Source organism: Musa acuminata, chromosome BXJ2-4 (genome assembly GCF_036884655.1).
Source record: "Musa acuminata AAA Group cultivar baxijiao chromosome BXJ2-4, Cavendish_Baxijiao_AAA, whole genome shotgun sequence".
NCBI lineage: Eukaryota > Viridiplantae > Streptophyta > Magnoliopsida > Zingiberales > Musaceae > Musa > Musa acuminata.
Window position 1 is genome coordinate 43,898,487 of NC_088341.1, and position 18,023 is coordinate 43,916,509.

The following is an 18,023-nucleotide window of genomic DNA, read 5'->3' on the forward strand; positions in this document are numbered from 1 at the left end:
AGTGTAAATATTTTTAATTATCTCTAAACCTATTTAAATGTATTTCTAACAACTATTATATTATTTTTTTTAATTTTAAATTATTAATTAATAAAAATATTATATTCATACATTGAATTTGTGACATAGTATAACTCGAGCATAATCTGAGTATAACTTGAGTGTATCTTTAAGTGTAAATATCTTCGATTATTTCTAAACATACTTAAACTTTTTTAAAAATTATAATAACATATATTTTAATAGCTATTGTATTATTTTTTTTTTAATTTTTTTCTCATTTTATGGTTTAATTGATAATATATGAAATTCCTATATTGAATCTATGATCTATACTAACTTGTGTGAAACTCGAGTTTGAATATCTCTAATTATCCTCAAATTTCTTCAAAACTATAATATCATATTCTAATATATTATATTAAATTTTATTTTTATTTTTTTAATTTTAGAGTCAATAAGTTGTCAAATAAAGGAATTTTTTTTTCAATGTACATTAGTCCTGACTATTATTTTTTTGATTATTCAACTTATTAATTCTTTTTTTATGACTATCATATATTTTTTAAGGTATTTGATCCTTAGTTACCATACATATATCTAATATTTTTCAAGGTATTAGACGCTTAGTTGGGTATCATTTATTTTAAATCATAGAACACGATATGTAACGATGTTTTGGTATATTTGTTTACACCAATATATAATATCTATATACTTATCTCTTTATTTTCATACACATTTATAGTGATCTCGTAAGTAAAATGAAATAATTTTAATAATTTTAATAATTTAATTTCTCAATTACGTAAAGTTTTGAAAACACATTAGTAATGGTATCAAAATTTGAATTTTTTTTAATATCTTATTTTTATGGATGGTGATGTGATATCATTACTAACGAAAAGATCACATGTTCGTAATTGGAGAGGAGATGAACACTTATTTACTATAATCTTCGTCGATTCGTATCCCTTAAATTTTGATTTAAATCTAACCTAATTTTGGTTAGGATTTGACCCAAATTCTCTTCGAACTATCCGACCTCAATCAAATTGATTCAGATTGAGACTTAGATCAGATTGAACCAGCTCTTGGGATGATTAGGTTTGAATCAGACTGATCAATTCTTATAAGGGTATTTTTAGATTTATAAATAAAAATAGATACCTTAGTAAAAAATGATAAAACTTTATTATTAGATTTTGTTTAGTAAATTACTCAAATATTTTATTCAATCAAATAATATTAAATATAAAAAATTACATAACTCAGTTCAAATGGTTGGAACATTGCGAGTATTATCATCGTGGAGGTCAAATACGAGCTTATACTTGAGTTGTTCGACTGTGCCGCCACCGGAGCCAATCGAACCCTAAAACCACACTTTACGGTGGTCGAGACGTCAAGCTTCTCGTGCTCGCTCTCCAGAAGGCCGGCCGGCGAAGAATAAAGGATGGGAAAAGGAACCGATCTTTGGGATGACTCCGCTCTCATCAATGCTTTCGATCACGCCATGTCCACCTACAAGGTATCTTGTATTCCGTTTCCTTCTTTTATCTTCGATCATTCGGGTGTTCCTTTTGTTCTCCTCCTTTCTTTCTCGCTTTGTCTCGAGTAAGGTTTCTCGATTGCTATTTCATTTGGGCTCTTGCGGTGTAATCTGGAAGGCCAGTTGATGTGGTTACGCCTCGACTAGGCGGCGGTAAATGTTGCTGTTAGGGTTTAATTCCGTGGATCTTCTGCAGTTCCCCCAATTGAAGATACACTGAGATGCTGCTATTAGGACTATATTCTGTTACCTTAAGAATTACCAGTTGCCGGCGTGCTTGTTGGGGGTTTTTCTTCCCCTTCCTCTGCATGCTCCCTGGGGGGTTTTATTACCCTTAAATTGTTGCTTGCATGCTCTTAAAGCAATGTTTCTTGGTTTAAGGCCGTAGGGATTTAGTACGATGGGCAACTGTGGTTTGTCGATACAAAAAGAATAAATGTAATTAGTCTTAGATCTCTTGTGAACATGATAGATGTGAATTCTCTTGTGCAGAAGAGTCAAGCTGAACTTACATCAGAGGTACTGAAATCGCCTTAGCTAGAACATTTTGGTCTTGATATCAGGGTAATGTAAAGAGTGTATGCCAGTTTTAGTTTATGTTTCTAACTGTCATTTTCCTTCTTATGTTGTGCTACCTAATTGCTTCCTGGATCCATGTTATGCTTTATATGTTCTTTTTGCTGATTAATTGTCCTTGAATGATTTATTCCTATCATCAGAAAGAAATGATGTTACAAAATTTCTCCGCACACTGAAAAATTAGGTCACTGTGGCATATGGCATCTCGAAAGGCTGCAGATGTTTCAAGTTTTTTGGTTTCCCTCTTGTTTTCTTCTTCAATATATCTTGTCTAAATCGTGATATGATGATAATCAGACGTAGTTTGCATGTTCTACTGGAGTTATTTGATTGAGAATTTAAGAATTTAGTTCAAAAAAAGCTTGCCTGTTTCTAGTGACAATCTAAATCTGATGCTGCCGTTCTGTATTTTAATGTTTCAAGCATCTTGGTGCTCTTGATTATGTGTTTATTATTAGAAGGAAGCTACTGTAGCATTCATTTTTCTGATAATTATGGCCTTCTGTCAGGCAATGCATAGGGAAAGCTATCCAGTCAATCCTCTTGAGGAAAAAACACTTACAAGTGAAAGTAATCAAGACAAGCCTGGGCATACTGAGATTTTGACAAGGTATTTATTTATTTGGGTTTTTTGGTGTTTGATGGGTGGGGTGTTAACCTACTTCTATTCAGATATTCAAAGAAGTGTGTGTGATTTTTCTCCTTAATATTAATAGGAATTTTCTAATCATGTCCTTTACAATACAAAATAAAAGTGTGTATCTAATTTCACTATCGTATCAGTGTCTCAGTACCATAGTAACATGGTACTTCTTTATCCCTTTAACTGTAAGCCTTATATGCGATCATGGAACTCCCATCATATTCTTTTTGACTCTTGTTCCTTTGAATTTTGATGTTGAGGACATTCTTTACATAGGACCCTGAAAATAGTGCTGAAACATGCCATTATCAAGTATTTTAAGTTTTCCAATTAATTTATGCTGCAGTAAGTGTTCAAATTCAAAACACTGTCAAGGATCATTCCTGTTCTTAAATTTCTCTCCTACCTGTTTGCTTCCTGTTAAGGATCATTATGATGAACACTATTTTAAAGCATGTTAGGTGAATCTTGAAGCAATTTTTCTGCAGTCAAAAAAAGTTGGAACAATTAGATTTTTTTTGTTTATGCACTTTCTTTCTATTATTTGTGGGCTTTGAAGTTCATAGTACCATCTCTTCAATTTTATGTTTCTTTTGAAGGGAAATAGATGACCATGGTGAGAATAATGTGATGAAGGATGTAACAGAAACTAATATGCCTTCCTACAAGGATCTGACATCTACTGAAGGGCTTCAGTCTCGAGAAGGCAGTCTAGGTGCAAATATATGCCCCACAGAGTCTAATCCATGCTTGTCAGATTTCCCTGTAGCCGCTATGGAGACTGATAAATATAATTATCAACAAAGTGTTGAGTACAATAATCTCCTTAAACAGTATTATGAACTCGAGGAGCAGAGGCAAAAGGTTCTCCAACAACTCCAGCAAGCAAATTATTGGATTTACCAAGATCCAGTTCAATCTGGCCAACATCAAGCAGAGCAAGTTCCAACCAATAATGTTTCTGATAGTTGTTCACAACCAATATGTTCCTTGTGCTCATGCCCTTCTTTAGCTCTTCCATCAATCACAGCATCTTCTTGTGCCATATGTGGCCCTTCATTTGGAGGCTATTATTGCTGGCCACAAAGCTGCTCTATGTCACTTCCTCATCAATTTTCAGGTTAACACTTCGGCTCTCTCACAGTTGCTATATACTTGTCTTCATAAATCTAGGTTTTCGTTGTGCTACATGGTTTCCTGCTATATGCCTCAGGTGGTCAAGGTCACATTCAAAGTGGTATATGTTCTGTTGGCGCATCATGCACAGGAGATCCTTCAAAGAAAACCACTCATATGGATGACCAAGCTGTCGGAATAACAGGTATGATTGCTGCAAAAGCATTAAGTTCACCGAAGAAATATCTGATATTGAGCATAAAGACTGCTCCCTTTGACATTACACGGTTGCTATGTGCACATCCCTAATGGTTTTTGTTGAAAATTTATTGTTTCATTAAAATGTTAGTATACATGATTTACTTGAGATTTTACCTCTTGATCCACACTAAGGATCCATTTTTTTGTGATACTATCTTGGGCTTTGGTTAATTCATATACAAAACATGCACACAACTTTGACAATTTGTTGTGATAACTTTGGACTATTTTAATAAAGATGTAATTGAGTCCTTTCCATCTTATCCTAGTGCTAAATTTTGATGCTTGTGGCATTGCACTGAAAAATGTTTTCATTACAAATGAGTGACATGTTTTTTTTTACAAATATTAGAACATGTTTCCACCGTGCAAAGTTCGTTGACTATTATACTTGTAGAGAAACATGATGTCAAATTCTCATGCTTTTTAGTTTTTCTATGTAACAAGCAAATCTACAAAAGTGACAATGTTGCCTTACCAATATTAAATGAATACTGACTCTCCTCCTACTTTAAAGTTTAAAGAACCATATCTCAAGTCCCTTTCTGCTCATTGTTCGACTGTTGCCTTGTGAATTAATAACTATGGTTGATGAAGAAGGATAGAAAGATGATTAAATAGGAAGGATCTCTGCCTACATAACCCTCATTTTGTGTGCTCTCTCATGCAATGGACATAAATAATAAAGTGGTATAAATGGTATACCAAAATCCCAAGGTTCATCTTATATACAAAGAAGTAGCTGAGATGTAGCACCAGATTTGCAGCAAGGAATGTAGCTCTTGAATTGTCCTATACAGCACATCAACACAGTTATTCTGTCACACCACCTTGGTACTAGCATGTTATCTTATTCAGGACCTAATTGGCGGGAAGGAAAAGGAGTTGGCTTTTGGCCATTCATTGTGGGAGTGGTACGGGTGGGTTCAAGGGGGAGGAGAGAGATGCAATGTTCCTGTTGCTTTCACCTAGTACTTGGGATGATTAAACAGACGGGTGGTGTTATTGGGCATGTTGTGACCTTATTTTTCAACTTAATGGGTTGGGCCTTTTGGGACATTCATTTGACTTTTTTCTAGGCAACATGCATCAATATAATATATTGTACTGTGACCTCCAACTTGTGTTAATTATGCAAAATGATTGTCGATATCAAAATTACTGTCCCAAAGTTCTCTCTTCTAGGATTCAGCTGTTATTAGAACCTTAAACTTTTTTTTCCATCTTCCACCATCTCAAATTTGTGATGGGTATGCATTTTTAAGTACTGAATTAGACTGTTAACATTTTATTCTGCAGCCTGATACTTATTTTCTTGGAAATCATATTTGAAACTCGGTTCTTCTTATGACTGTAGAAAAGGAGAAGGGAAAGGAAGAAGAAATTTCAGATTGTGGTACCAACCAGGAAACTGATCTTGCTGTTGTCCTAAGTGCATGGTATTCTGCAGGATTCCACACTGGCAGGCAAGAGGATTTTAATTTCATAGACCAAACACTACAACTCTCATTTTTCTTGTGGTGTTCACTGCTTACCTGGTTACCATCTGCCTAATCTTTCCATATATGCATATAAGTGCCGGTTTGGGATTTATTTTTACAAAAATATTATGGTTACATATTCTTTTATTTTTTTGTATACACCGTTGAGCAGACTAAATTTTGCTGGATATATGTGTACTAGAACTCGCTTGCTTTATTACCCATATTTATCTTCTATTATCATTTGGACTTTCTGCTATTAGCACCTCAACTAACTACTACTGCAACGTGATCTTATATATTTCTTGTGATGCAGGTACCTTTCTGAGCAATCCAGGAGAAAAGCTCCTCAATAGAAATCTTCGGCTTCCATGATGTCTTGGGTGGGCGATGACAGGTGCATGTTCTGTTCGGTGCTGGAAACTATTAATATCATGATTCCACATTCAAGAGAAGTTCGCTACATCTCGTTTTACTTGCCTAGAATTTTGCTCGATGGTCATGCATAACTGTACTGTTAAGTTTCAGTTTCTGCTTGAGGTATGTATGGGATTAATGTTCGTGTAAATTCTTGATGTCTTTAGTGGATATGTGGAGTGTTTTTTATCGTTACTATGTAGCCGAATCAGCAGTAGCATGAACTTTCTTGGCCATTTAAGAATTTTGTGACTAGCAGAACATGAATCATGCAGTGATTGATGATGAATTCTTGGAAATATTATTGCTTACATCGAGCCTTTGCAAATATGTTTTCAGGCATTTGTTTGCCAATCATCGATCTGTTAGTTTCTGCAGTGGGAGAGAGACTTCCCCAAAGAGCAAAATTGCACCGTACGAACATTAAAAACTGCAACAAATCTGGATGATTGAGGTTTCTCAGGAAGTGGGTTCGGTATAACGACGAGGCAGACCATTTGTCATGTCAATCCCTTTGGTTATTGCCTTGCGACCTCTACCGCGTGACATGGTTTTTGACGAACTCGAGCCTCGTTTACAGGCCATCGCTGAGTAGTCGGGATCAAGCCGACGAGCATCCCAATCAGACGGTCAGGAGTGTCGTATCCGTTGAGCTTATCCGCCACCTCTCGGTGGCTGCCCAACCACCACCTGTCACTGCAGATAGGCCTATCCCATCGCACCGTCATATGCCCAAACAAAAGAAGCGCGGACTAACGTTCCAGCCGTCGGAATCCACCTGTGTCATCGTTCCTCTTACGTGGGAAAGAGATGATTTCGTCTTCCCTTGTTCGCTCCTCCCCGCATAAATAAATTATTTTCTTCTTTTTAATTTCCTATATATATACGGCTCGCGAATCGAACCTTTGGATCGACCAATGAACGTGTGGCAGCCGCTCGCTATAAATCTCCTCCCCTCCAATTTAACCGACCGGTTCCCCACCTTTCTCTCTTCTCCGCTCCGCTGTGCTTGGGTTCGAAGCGATTTTAGGGATTTCTCAAGAACTCGATGCGATTTCTTGATACGGGATTCGATCTTTCCGACGACTGATGAGTTCTTCCGTTGTTTCACTGAATTATTGGACGGCGACGTCGTCGGCCGTGAAGCTTTCCGCTCCCATTCGCACTACTGGATGGTTGGCGGAAGGTGGGGTTCCGGTTACTCCTGGTTCTTCTGTTGATTCGGGTTTTGGGGGCGGCATTTGGTTGCATTGTCCGGCTCGGTCGAGACGGGGGCGGGAGATCCGCGGCTCGAAGGCTAGGGCGATGGTGCAACCGGTTGGGAAGTGTTGGAGGGGCGTAATCCGAAGGGCGGTTCTTGCCTCCGATATGGGGGCAGAAGAGGAGGTCGGACGTTCTAGGTGTTTTCTTAGGGCTCGGAATGAAGAAGGTGCGACTTGTTATTGGTTTCCTTGTTTGTTTGTTGGATGCTATTCTTGCTTTTTTTCCAATATGGTTGCTTCAATTGATGACAAAACTTTAAAGAATGTTAGGTGTTAGTTTGGGAATACTGTGTGTGCTATCTTTGTCAAGAGTACGATTTCTCTGTGTTCTATTTAAATTGCCAAAACTTTAGTTAACACTCTAATCCCAATTTGCACAAGTTGGTACGAAGCTTTGTCCACCTGTCTTGATTTGGCATGCATGATGGATAAACTTCCCAAAGCAAGAGTAAGTTCAAAATCTCCACAATTCTCTTTCAGTGTACCATAGATAACAATCAGTCCTTGGAGCGTCACATGTAGTAGCGCACTTGAGTTTACATCCTTGAGGGTTGGGAAAGTTAACCTCTTGAATTTTGTTAAATTTCTAATTGACAAAAAGATGCCTGATTAAGTTGACACCTCTAGGTTGTTAAGTCATTGACATGACGAAAATTTGTCTCTGCTTTGTGGTCTTTCAAATTAAAAGAACATTAGCCCGACACCGTGCTGGCAATGTTTTGTCTTTCAAATTAAAAGAACATTACCACTGGGAACGGAGTTATTGCTTTTGTAAAACAAAAAAAAGAGGTCTTGAAGTTTACTGTGACAACTTTATTTCATTTGTTATTATCTGCAGAGCTACTTTTTTGTATAAGCAAGGAAGTTGAAGCTGGAAACCTTTCTTCAGACATTGCTACAAAACTGGAAGAACTCTATTATAACTACCGTGATGCTGTAAGTTCAGCTCTGAAATACAGATATTCTCTGAAAGATAGGAGACATTCTTAGTAGAAATTGTTTTTGAAAATTTGAAATAATATGTAGGCCTAAAGAAGTTAAACATATTTATGTGAGTGGATTATTGCTCTTGATCTTTTTTTTTTCTTTGTCTAGAGGAGGAATTTGTTTTGTACTATATTTTTAGTTAGTAGACTGGCCCCACATTGAAAGGGGCACTACATGAAAAATCTGTATATATGTAACTTTCAGGTTATGCAAAGTGGAGTTCCTAATGCTACCGAGATCATACTATCCAATATGGCTGTTGCATTTGATCGTATTCTCTTGGATGTTGAGGTCTTGGCATTCACCTTTAATTGTTTTGTAGCTGTTTAGACTATGTTGTCAGTGTTCTCAATAAGTATCTCTGTATCACTTGCAGGATCCCTTTAGCTTTTGCCCTTATCATAAGGCAATACGAGAGCCTTTTGACTACTACATGTTTGGTCAAAATTATGTCCGACCATTGATAGATTTCAGGTGGTTTAAAAATCTGCACTTTTGCGTATGCCTTGTTAAATTCTCTAGTTAGCTTATGAACACCTGCACAAAATTTTATCCTGATTGAGATCAGCTGAGCTGTGAGTCTATGATTGTAATGTGGGGAAAATATTGCTCGATTGTTTAACTGACAGTTATTTGTCATTATTTGCACATTCTCTTAATGAAATTAATTGAGGTTTTCTTGCAATTTGCATGTGCTTAAACTGAGCAATTAACAGAGTTGAATCTTCTCATTTATCTCGACCTTTTATTTTTACCAGCAAGTATGTTTCTTGCCTGGAACTGAGTTGGCAAGAATACCAACATCAGAATAAGTTAGTGTTTGATGTTTTGTCATATGAAGCAACAGTTATCATATTATTGTGTTTTTATTCAATTTGAATAAGACTGGGAGGTTTCCATTTGTACAGATTTTAGAGCCAAAAAATAATCATTTTGTTGTAACACACATGACATACATCACCAGAGCCTTGAGAATTCCATAAATCAAGTATTTAATTTTTAAGACTGAATTCTGGTGTTGAGAATTGATCTTTTTTCAGTAAATTGATGACATTTAATTCATTTTCTTTTTGTCCTCAGAACATCATTCATTGGCAACCTCTCCCTTTTCTTTGACATGGAAGAGAAACTTAAGAAGGTGCACGCTTATCATTGATGATTAATCATTATTGCTGATCAACTATTCGTTGCTAAAGTTTATGATGTACTCACTAGAATTTCCGGTTTGATTTTGTTTGAGGTATTACATGCTATGACTAATAATGTAAGCTTTTGATATCAAATAATGTTTGTTCTTGGAAAAAATATTGTCTTAGAAAGGCTTCAGCTGTTTGTCGCTTCATTGCATCCAAATTTTATACGAGATTATATTGTTAATGCTTTCAGTAAATTAGGTTCAAGTTATGATTGTAATGATATTACTAACCTGTTTTATTTTATGCCCTACAACTTCCTAAATTGAACTTCAATTGGTACTTCAAATGTGGCAATAGTTTTTATTACTAATCATTTATTGAAAAAGCTTTTACTGGGATTTGCATATTATGTATGTACACGTTACTTCCTGCTTGGTATTATAGTCATTTCATTCACCATAGCTGGTACCACTTGGTGAAATTGATGATGTGTGCTGTTAATATTGAGGTTGAAAATTACATAAATAACACTTGGCATCTTGTTACCATTATTGTTAGAATTGTCTAGTGATTTCCTTAATCTGGGATCGATTTTGCAAATGTTTCCTAGCATTGAGCTCTGTTAACACTTAACACTATTATTCATCATATCCATATGTTTCTATTAGTTGTTTAATATGCTTAAGATAGAGGACTCCAACTTTGTTACCATACTGTAGTATGTTTTCTCTATACTATGATATCCTGACAACATGTGCATCCACTGTGTTACGGAATGGCTGAACCCTAAACCACTCTTTTTGTGGCCAAGACCAAGCAAGACATTGGCTTGGATGACATCCATTGACTGCAATCTCAAATTGGAAAGAGAAGAGCTAATTTTAGATTAGTTTCTAGTTGGTTTCCTAGTTAGACTAAGATAAAATTTAAGATTTTCATTTTCTTGTGATTTTTTCACAGGTATTCATCTTCAATTTTCTAGTTAGTCCACGGATTTTTTGAAGTCCTTTTTAAGTTTATGTAGTGCCTAAGAGTTCAAATGTGTTGATGTTAGAAAAGTTGTTTACCTAATAAGAATCATAATTTGGAAGTTCCACAGTTTTATTTTTGTAGGAATTTGTGGGGTAACATTTTTTTCTGCAAAGCTTGTAAGACCTAAAAATCATGCTTGATATTGCTTATATTTTTTGGGCAACAAAGTAGTGGTAGATAAGTAGTGATTTCTCCTCTCTTGTTCCTCTTTGGGACGTGGATTATTCTCCTTTTGAAGAATGTCCCAATAGGAGGGCCATATCCTATCATGGTGGTTTTATCATGCTTAGCTCGTAGACATACATTTGTGTAATACTCCTATAAGCTTCATGTTAAATATACTATGAGACAGTTATTTGTTATTTCTTTTGTTATGTATTGCATAGGCATATAGTGACATGCAGTCCTTTGTCAATAATGGTTACATGCTTCATTTTAAATATATTGTGCATCAATTATGTCATTTTTGCTTTTGTCCTTTTGGCTTTTGGACAAGTGCATGATAACATGATTCAAGATAGATGTGAAGGATTGATTTCATGAGTTGAAGGCCTTGTTCCTCCATTTATTTCTTTTAAATTCTTCCTAAAATTTTGGAATAACTATATCATCATCTTGCAACAACTTAGATCCTCGAGCTATTTGTGCTTTTAATTATATTTCTTCTCTGGTTGCTTGATATTGAGAATAAGAATCTTTTGTATTATGTAGGGCCATAACATTGTTTTGTTCTCCAACCATCAGACAGAACCAGATCCAGCATTCATTTCATTGTTGCTTGAAAGAACAAATTCATATTTTATTGAGAAAATGGTAATAAGAGTTTCATTTTGTGCTGTATGTATTTCTGTGCTATTAAAGTGATGTGTTTTATACTTCAGGTTTTTGTGGCAGGAGATAGAGTTGTTACAGATCCACTTTGCAAGCCCTTTAGCATGGGAAGGTGCTTCGATTTCTTTTTTGATCCAAAATGCTGTAAATACTTGTAGTACAATTTTGCAGCTAATTTAAGGCACTTATACCAGTAGAAATGTGTTCTTGACTGCCAGAAATCTTATCTGTGTGTACTCAAAGAAGCACATGCATGATATTCCTGAGCTTGTTGAAATGAAACGGAGAGCAAATACCCGAAGCCTAAAGGAAATGGCTTTGCTTTTGAGGTTTGCTTGTGTTTTTATGATATTTATATAAAGCGAAGTCTATTCTGTTTCTCGTTATTCTTATAAATGTTTTCAGAACTTGGACTTCTTTTGTTTGTTCGGCGTCTTTCTCTTTTATCAAAGAACACATGACAAAGAATACTTTCATCTGTAAACAAATGCATCCTATGTTTGTGAGTGTTATGAAGATGGCAGGTGAATAATTTAGGCAATAGAAGATATGATATGACATGGCCTAGAATTTGGAGTTTTGAGATCTCTATGAAAAGAATGATTTGAAAGATAATTGGCCTCCTTAATTCCCCATCAGACCTTTCTCTACCTTAATTAATAGAATCACACCTATATGAGGATATGACATGACTACTATTTATAGGCACTCAAAAGTTCATTTCCTCTGTCATCAAAACATCAATTGCTATGCATTTACGATTATCAATTTTATGACGGACAAAAATTAATCTTGTTCTAAAGGGTTTTTGCATGTGCTGAGGTCAGCATGGCTGTGTACATGCTAGAAGAAGTTGTTTAGGCGATGCTGATATAACAGTTGTCTTAAATGATAAATAGCCAAATTGATTATGATAGATGCATTACCATTGACCCTAGTAAAAAAAAGCTTGCTCAATTATCAAGGACAATTTTTGGTTTTGCTTTGATAGATCTGATGCTTGTTTTCTTTACTGTTTCGTCTACTATCTGATCAGATCTTGTGTTAAGGCAATGGTTTTTGCTAATTTGCATGTGCATTTGCACAATGACTATACCTGCAATCTGTGGACCTCTTGAGTTCTCCTGAACGTGCGATGATTTCTTGACAACTTTAGCATTAAATGAGTTCTGTCATTGTCTTTTTTCTGTAAAAAATGAGTCATACATGTTGAGCATATAATGCATTGTGGTTTATCGATATATCTTGCTTGGTAAATTTCATAATTTTGTCTATTTGTCCATCTTATAAAATCCAATTCACTGTATTTATTTTCTACTTGTATTTTCTATGTTCTAACTTAATATTATTAAATATAGGAGGGGTTCACAGGTAATATGGATTGCACCGAGCGGTGGTAGGGATAGGCCTGATCCACTTACAGGGCAGTGGCATCCAGTATGTTCTTTCAAATACAATTGTGCATCACCTATTTGATTTGTTTCATTTGTGATTGATTTCATTATATTTTAGCTTTGAAATACAAAACGTAATATTTTTTTTGCTAAAACATAATATTTCATGCTGATAATTTATATTCATCATATTTTAATTACTTTTGCTATCAAGGCCAGGCCTTGGTACAATGGTAATGTTGATCTATTATGATATGAAAAATTAGGGTTTAAGTCACAAAAATAACCTCTCTAAATAGTAAGTTGCGTGCATTGACCCTACTCATATCCTGCATCGGCAGGAGCCTTGTTTACTGTTACATCCTTTTATATTTCTATCAATTTTAATATAATTTCTCTTTTGTTAAAAGCACACATTAATTAATTATCCTTAATTTTTTTGAGAAGCCACTTACCAATTAGATATATAAAATACTATGGTTCTTTATATTCATCTATCTTGTAATGCAAGTAATTTCTTGAACTCTGGTAATTGTGCACTCTTTATTTGTTCTAAAAGCTGTATCGATATCCTTCAACTATTATTATGTGAGATTGCCAGGCCATCGAGGTGTGGACCACGTGGAATCTCCTAGGATTAGCTTTAGGAGGAGGGCTATGTCAATACAAGGCACTGAGTCATACGAGCGATTCCACTTTGGCGACCTTGTTCAACTTGAGAGGTTTTTTTTTACACACAATATTTAGGAGCATGTGTAAAAGGTTTTAGGTGGCAACCTACTCCTAGAAATAAACCCCTAAGCATATGCTACAACAGATCAGTCATTATCATGTGGGTTCCTAGATATATTCCTATCGTATCCTACACTAGGCCAAAATCAGATCTCGGGTTATCTGGTTGTAATTGTGTTTTAGTTGGCCAATTGGACCAAGAAGTTACCCAGAAGAAAGTTGGGCATTGAAAATATCCATCTAATGCAGATCACAGTGTAAAAAGGTTCTTAGAAGATAGATAAATGACTTCAAAAGAAGAATCAAATGAAACACTTTTGTGTAGCATTTTCTTGTTGTTCTACACTAGAGGTTATCAGAAAACCATTATCCTTCTGTTGACTCATGGTTGTATTCATTTCCTTAATTGTCATTACGTTACTTGTACTGATAATATTGAGTGCAGGCGCCATTTGATGCATCTTCAGTGGACAATATGAGGAGGCTGGTGGACCATTCTGGTGTAGTAGGGCACATATATCCCCTAGCAATGCTGTGTTATGAGGTCATGCCTCCACCACCAGAGGTATTTACCTAGGAGTTGTGGTTTAGATTTACACACTATGTTGTGTTTCTTTATCATATGCTCTCTGTAGGTAGAAAAGCAAATTGGCGAGAGAAGAAAAATTTCTTTTCATGGAATTGGGTTATCGGTGGCTCCTGAAATGAACTACGATGAAATCACAGCTGGCTGTGAGAACCCTGAAATGGTCAGTGATAAAATTTTAACATTACTATCCAGATCATGAAGTACAGATGCTATTGTTGTTGTTATCTGTGCTGATGTGCTTGTTCTGATATTAAATCATTTCTTGCCATTAGGGATAATACTGGTTGATGCTTATGTTAATTTGTAGAATTGAATTGCCAATGTGAGCTAGATTTCTATTTAACAATTTCTGACTTTGCAATCTATATAGATTTGTCATGAAGAAGATCCATCAGGTGTAAATCAATGCAAATTAACTTCAACAATCGTAGGATGCAGGACACAGTTATAATTCATGTGCTACAATTTAAATTCTGAGGTACATTCAGAGAAAATTTTGGAGAAGATGAGCTATTTAAGGAATTATCAAGGAATTACTATAGTAGGAAGTAAATTGAATGGCCATAAGATAAGTGTACACATCCTTTTGGGGATTGTATCATGTTTGTTTAGTTAATTTTTATTTAAAAGGAGATTTATTCTGCTGTCATTTGTGTGTTACCCATTTGTAGATACCATATGACTCCATATGACCGATGCTATGGTGACTATGCCTTGGACATGTCCGCCCTCAGCTCAAAGTTCTATTGTAACAAAAGATCTCCTTTTTATGTTGAAAAAAATGTGCATCAACAGTTTATTTGATAGGATATTTGCACATATTCTGATAGGCATTTGTTGCAAATATAGGATATGCAAACAAAGAGTGGTATGGTGCATGAGACTCCTACTAATGACTGGTCTAGGGAGCATAGTATGCAGTACCGAATGGTATTGCCCGGTACGGGCGGTACGTACCGGTCCGACGGCATACCAGTACGTGGACCGCCTGGTACCGCTACAGTGCTACAGTATTACACCGTAGTAGTGCTACAGTGCTGCAGTAATAAAGAAAATATATAAAATTATTCGATACACCAAGGTGTAGCGTTCGGTATGCCCTGGTGTATCGCTCGGTACACCGGTACCGTACCGTACCACGCCAACCTCGAAACACCGGTACAATACGGTATTGCATACCTTGCTAGGGAGGCTTAAACTTTGTGCAGTCTTTCCCTAGTGAGCCTTGCAAGCAAAGTTATTTTCATGACTCAGATCCTTGAAATTAAAGTTGCAAAAGAGCAACATGACTCTGGCTCCAAATTTCACTATTTAAACACGGAATATGCTCAATAGAAGCGTGATGAAAGTTCATTTTGATATCATTGTGTTACATTTGGCAAATTTTGGCTATTGCTTATTTGCTTGGAAATTCGTACTTGTGAGTTATATCATCTGCTATGGTTGATATATTTTAGGCATGTTTAGATATTTCAACAACTTGGTTATCAAAGCAACTAATTATCATTTTGAAATTGTTCTTGTGAATTATGGTGCCTGTCTTGAGTGTATATCTAATGCCTTACTTTTTAGGCTTTTATAGCTTCTTAGTAGTTTGAGAAAAATGTGTATACTCTAATCCATAAAGCCACTTTAAATACTTTTTGGCAGCCTCCTTGATATGAATCTGGTCAAATATACATTTAATGCTAAAAATTTTCTTCTACTTGGATGTTCTTTGCTTCAACTTATCACTTCTCAAATTGTTCAACTTCTTTTGTCCAAGACTATCTTGGAAAGGCTAATAGATTATTCTCATTAAGAAATATTATCATGCATACCTGTTAAGTGAGCTTTTTCTTTTGTGGTAAAATTTTCCTGATACTTTCTCATCGAGGTCTTTGTTGTTATTTATTAGCACAACTTTTTATTTTCTTGTTGGATTAGAATACAATAATAACCCATTGTATGAATGCACTGTCTCAATTGAAGATAAGCAGTCTATCAATCATTACCCATCATGTTGGTTCTCATGTCAGCATTTGGCTTTGCAGGCTAAGGAGGTTTTTTCTCAGGCTGTGTATGATTCCGTGATTAAGCAGTACAGTGTGCTTAAAGCTGCTATATATGGATGTCAAGGACTAAATGCATCAAACTCCGTCGTCTCACTTTCACAACCATGGTTTTGAATCTCTCTTTCAGAGGTTTTCTTGCTTAAAATTGTCGTAACTACAGGTACATGACCTTGGACAAATTTAGGAGTCGTTTTGTTTATCTTTTGATAAATTTATTTGAAGCTGCATGTCATAAGCACTTGTAGAATTTTCACATTCAGGCTTTTCACGATATTTATGAGAGGTTTGGTATGTATTGATCACTTGAGCATGTAGTAATCCAATTTGATTCTTCAACTTGCCATAGAACAGTTAAATATTTCTCTCTCAATGTGTTAACTACAATTAGTGGGGACCTGTTCTTTCCTAGGATCATATAAAGGTTCAAATTCGGGCTGGGATATGTTCATTTAAAGTAGAGGAATTAATGGTGATTTTTGAAAAGTGAAAACCAATTGCCACAAACTATCCAGACGAATTGATCACGAGGATAGAGATTGGAGACAAGTGATGTGCTAAGAGCCATAAGCAGAGAACATATAAATAGAACCATAGATGATAGCTATACTGTTTTACATCGGCCATGATCATAGTGACATGATGCTTTCCTGATTTTAATGGTGTATTGTTATTTATAACCATGTGACTTGAAAAATGTTTTAGGACTTGCAAAGTGGAGGATTTTTTTTTTCTTTGCCATCATGAATTGGCGTTGGCTAAGTAGTTAAATAGTTGACGTACATTTTCATATTTTATGCTAGCAAAAATCTATGCACTTTTAGATTTTGAAATTAGCTACTGGAAAGATGTGTTAACTAATTTAAGCTGGAGTTTCTTGTTCAATATTGTGACCTGAATAAATTTACGCTGGAAAAAGAACTTAATCAAGTTGTTGAGTCTCGACTGCTACATGTAAACTTTCTTGGCTATTTAAAGTCTGTTTAGAGTTTTATAACCACATTAAGTTTGAAGCAATTACATTTTTCTACTTCTTTCCGCTCTCACTTTGTACATCTCGTGTTTCTATGATCAGGACAAATCCTATACATATATCATACATCAGTAACATCCAAACAAATGTTCGTGCTAACTTCAACTGGTTTTCTTTTTTCCTGTTTATTTAAAATGACCGAAAAGACACAATATAGAAGAGCAACAACAAGAATAGACACTATGTATCATTCGGGAACAGTGGTTTCTAACAGCATGATTTTACAACCTAGCATACATCATTTGAGACTCTGGGTATCTACTCTTGTGGATTCCATGAAATGGTGGTTCTTTTATGACATTCTGCTTGTTGATGAATTCATTAATTTCTATCGACTTTTTGTGACATTCTTGGAGACTAATTCATAGTAATGTTTCTTCTTTTGATCGGCAGATCCATTTCCCATCCTAAATATTTGCACTAATTCCACTGGCGGCCTTGCAGCTGGTTAACCCATCGATAGCGTAGCACTGACCTGCATATGAACATTCTGCAGCCTTTTGGGCGTGGGTGCACAAAATTACCTACCGGCGCTCAAGGTAAAACGCTACTTGCATCGACTCAACTCATCGCTAACTTACTCTTCCACATGCGTAGGGGGGCTGCTACGAGGAGGCTAGTAGTAGTGCATCAACGAGGGAGGATTCAGCTTTACAAAAACTGCTGCAGTTCAAGTCTTTATGAGCATTCAAACATCTAACAAATTGTATGAAGACAAACCATTTTTCTGTACAAATATATTTCGTGTATCCCCGTGTATCAGATATGACATTCTTTGCTTCTTGGGTCCAAGTGTAATAGTTTTGTTCCGATACAGCCCAGGTTTTTGTTACACGTTATGCAACTCGAGTTTGTTGATTTGGATTACGGCATTCAGACTTACGACTGTTGCGATCATTAATTTATTTGCCAGAGTAGGTATTACAA

The 18,023-nt window shown here is 35.7% G+C and overlaps 2 protein-coding genes across 4 annotated transcripts; both read left to right on the forward strand.

The window, feature by feature from the left end:
* The first annotated feature begins 1,300 nt into the window (after nt 1–1,300).
* On the forward strand, nt 1,301–6,310 carry LOC103982578 (uncharacterized). The gene is made up of 6 exons (XM_009399545.3): nt 1,301–1,531; nt 2,641–2,741; nt 3,374–3,894; nt 3,988–4,095; nt 5,509–5,617; nt 5,949–6,310. Exons 1-6 carry the CDS (start codon nt 1,457–1,459, stop codon nt 5,986–5,988), a joined length of 954 nt encoding a protein of 317 aa, XP_009397820.2. The 5' UTR covers nt 1,301–1,456; the 3' UTR covers nt 5,989–6,310.
* Nucleotides 6,311–6,657: 347 nt separating this feature from the next.
* On the forward strand, nt 6,658–17,978 carry LOC103982577 (glycerol-3-phosphate acyltransferase ATS12, chloroplastic). Of its 3 annotated transcripts, XR_010486441.1 has the most exons (14): nt 6,794–7,478; nt 8,150–8,247; nt 8,503–8,589; nt 8,675–8,772; nt 9,379–9,436; nt 11,178–11,279; nt 11,348–11,409; nt 11,516–11,626; nt 12,656–12,734; nt 13,869–13,988; nt 14,059–14,172; nt 16,046–16,226; nt 17,490–17,635; nt 17,694–17,978. XR_010486441.1 is itself a non-coding variant. In XM_009399544.3 (13 exons), exons 1-12 carry the CDS (start codon nt 7,139–7,141, stop codon nt 16,178–16,180), a joined length of 1,404 nt encoding a protein of 467 aa, XP_009397819.1. In that variant the 5' UTR covers nt 6,658–7,138; the 3' UTR covers nt 16,181–16,226; nt 17,490–17,978. The 3 variants fall into 3 exon arrangements, 2 of the variants coding, with proteins under 2 accessions (XP_009397819.1, XP_064962525.1); XM_009399544.3 differs by having other exon boundaries at nt 6,658–7,478; nt 17,490–17,978; XM_065106453.1 differs by lacking the exon at nt 11,178–11,279 and having other exon boundaries at nt 6,754–7,478; nt 17,490–17,978.
* The last annotated feature ends 45 nt before the right edge of the window (nt 17,979–18,023 follow it).

Bases quoted from the DNA above. Each gene is read 5' to 3' on its own strand.
- LOC103982578 (XM_009399545.3), top strand. From the start codon at position 1,457: ATGGGAAAAGGAACCGATCTTTGGGATGACTCCGCTCTCATCAATGCT. The intron at 2,742-3,373 runs GTATTTATTTAT...TTTCTTTTGAAG, and splicing joins CATACTGAGATTTTGACAAG to GGAAATAGATGACCATGGTG. The intron at 3,895-3,987 runs GTTAACACTTCG...TATATGCCTCAG, and splicing joins ACTTCCTCATCAATTTTCAG to GTGGTCAAGGTCACATTCAA.
- LOC103982577 (XM_009399544.3), top strand. From the start codon at position 7,139: ATGAGTTCTTCCGTTGTTTCACTGAATTATTGGACGGCGACGTCGTCG. The intron at 8,773-9,378 runs GTGGTTTAAAAA...TTTTGTCCTCAG, and splicing joins CGACCATTGATAGATTTCAG to AACATCATTCATTGGCAACC. The intron at 11,280-11,347 runs GTAATAAGAGTT...TTTATACTTCAG, and splicing joins CATATTTTATTGAGAAAATG to GTTTTTGTGGCAGGAGATAG.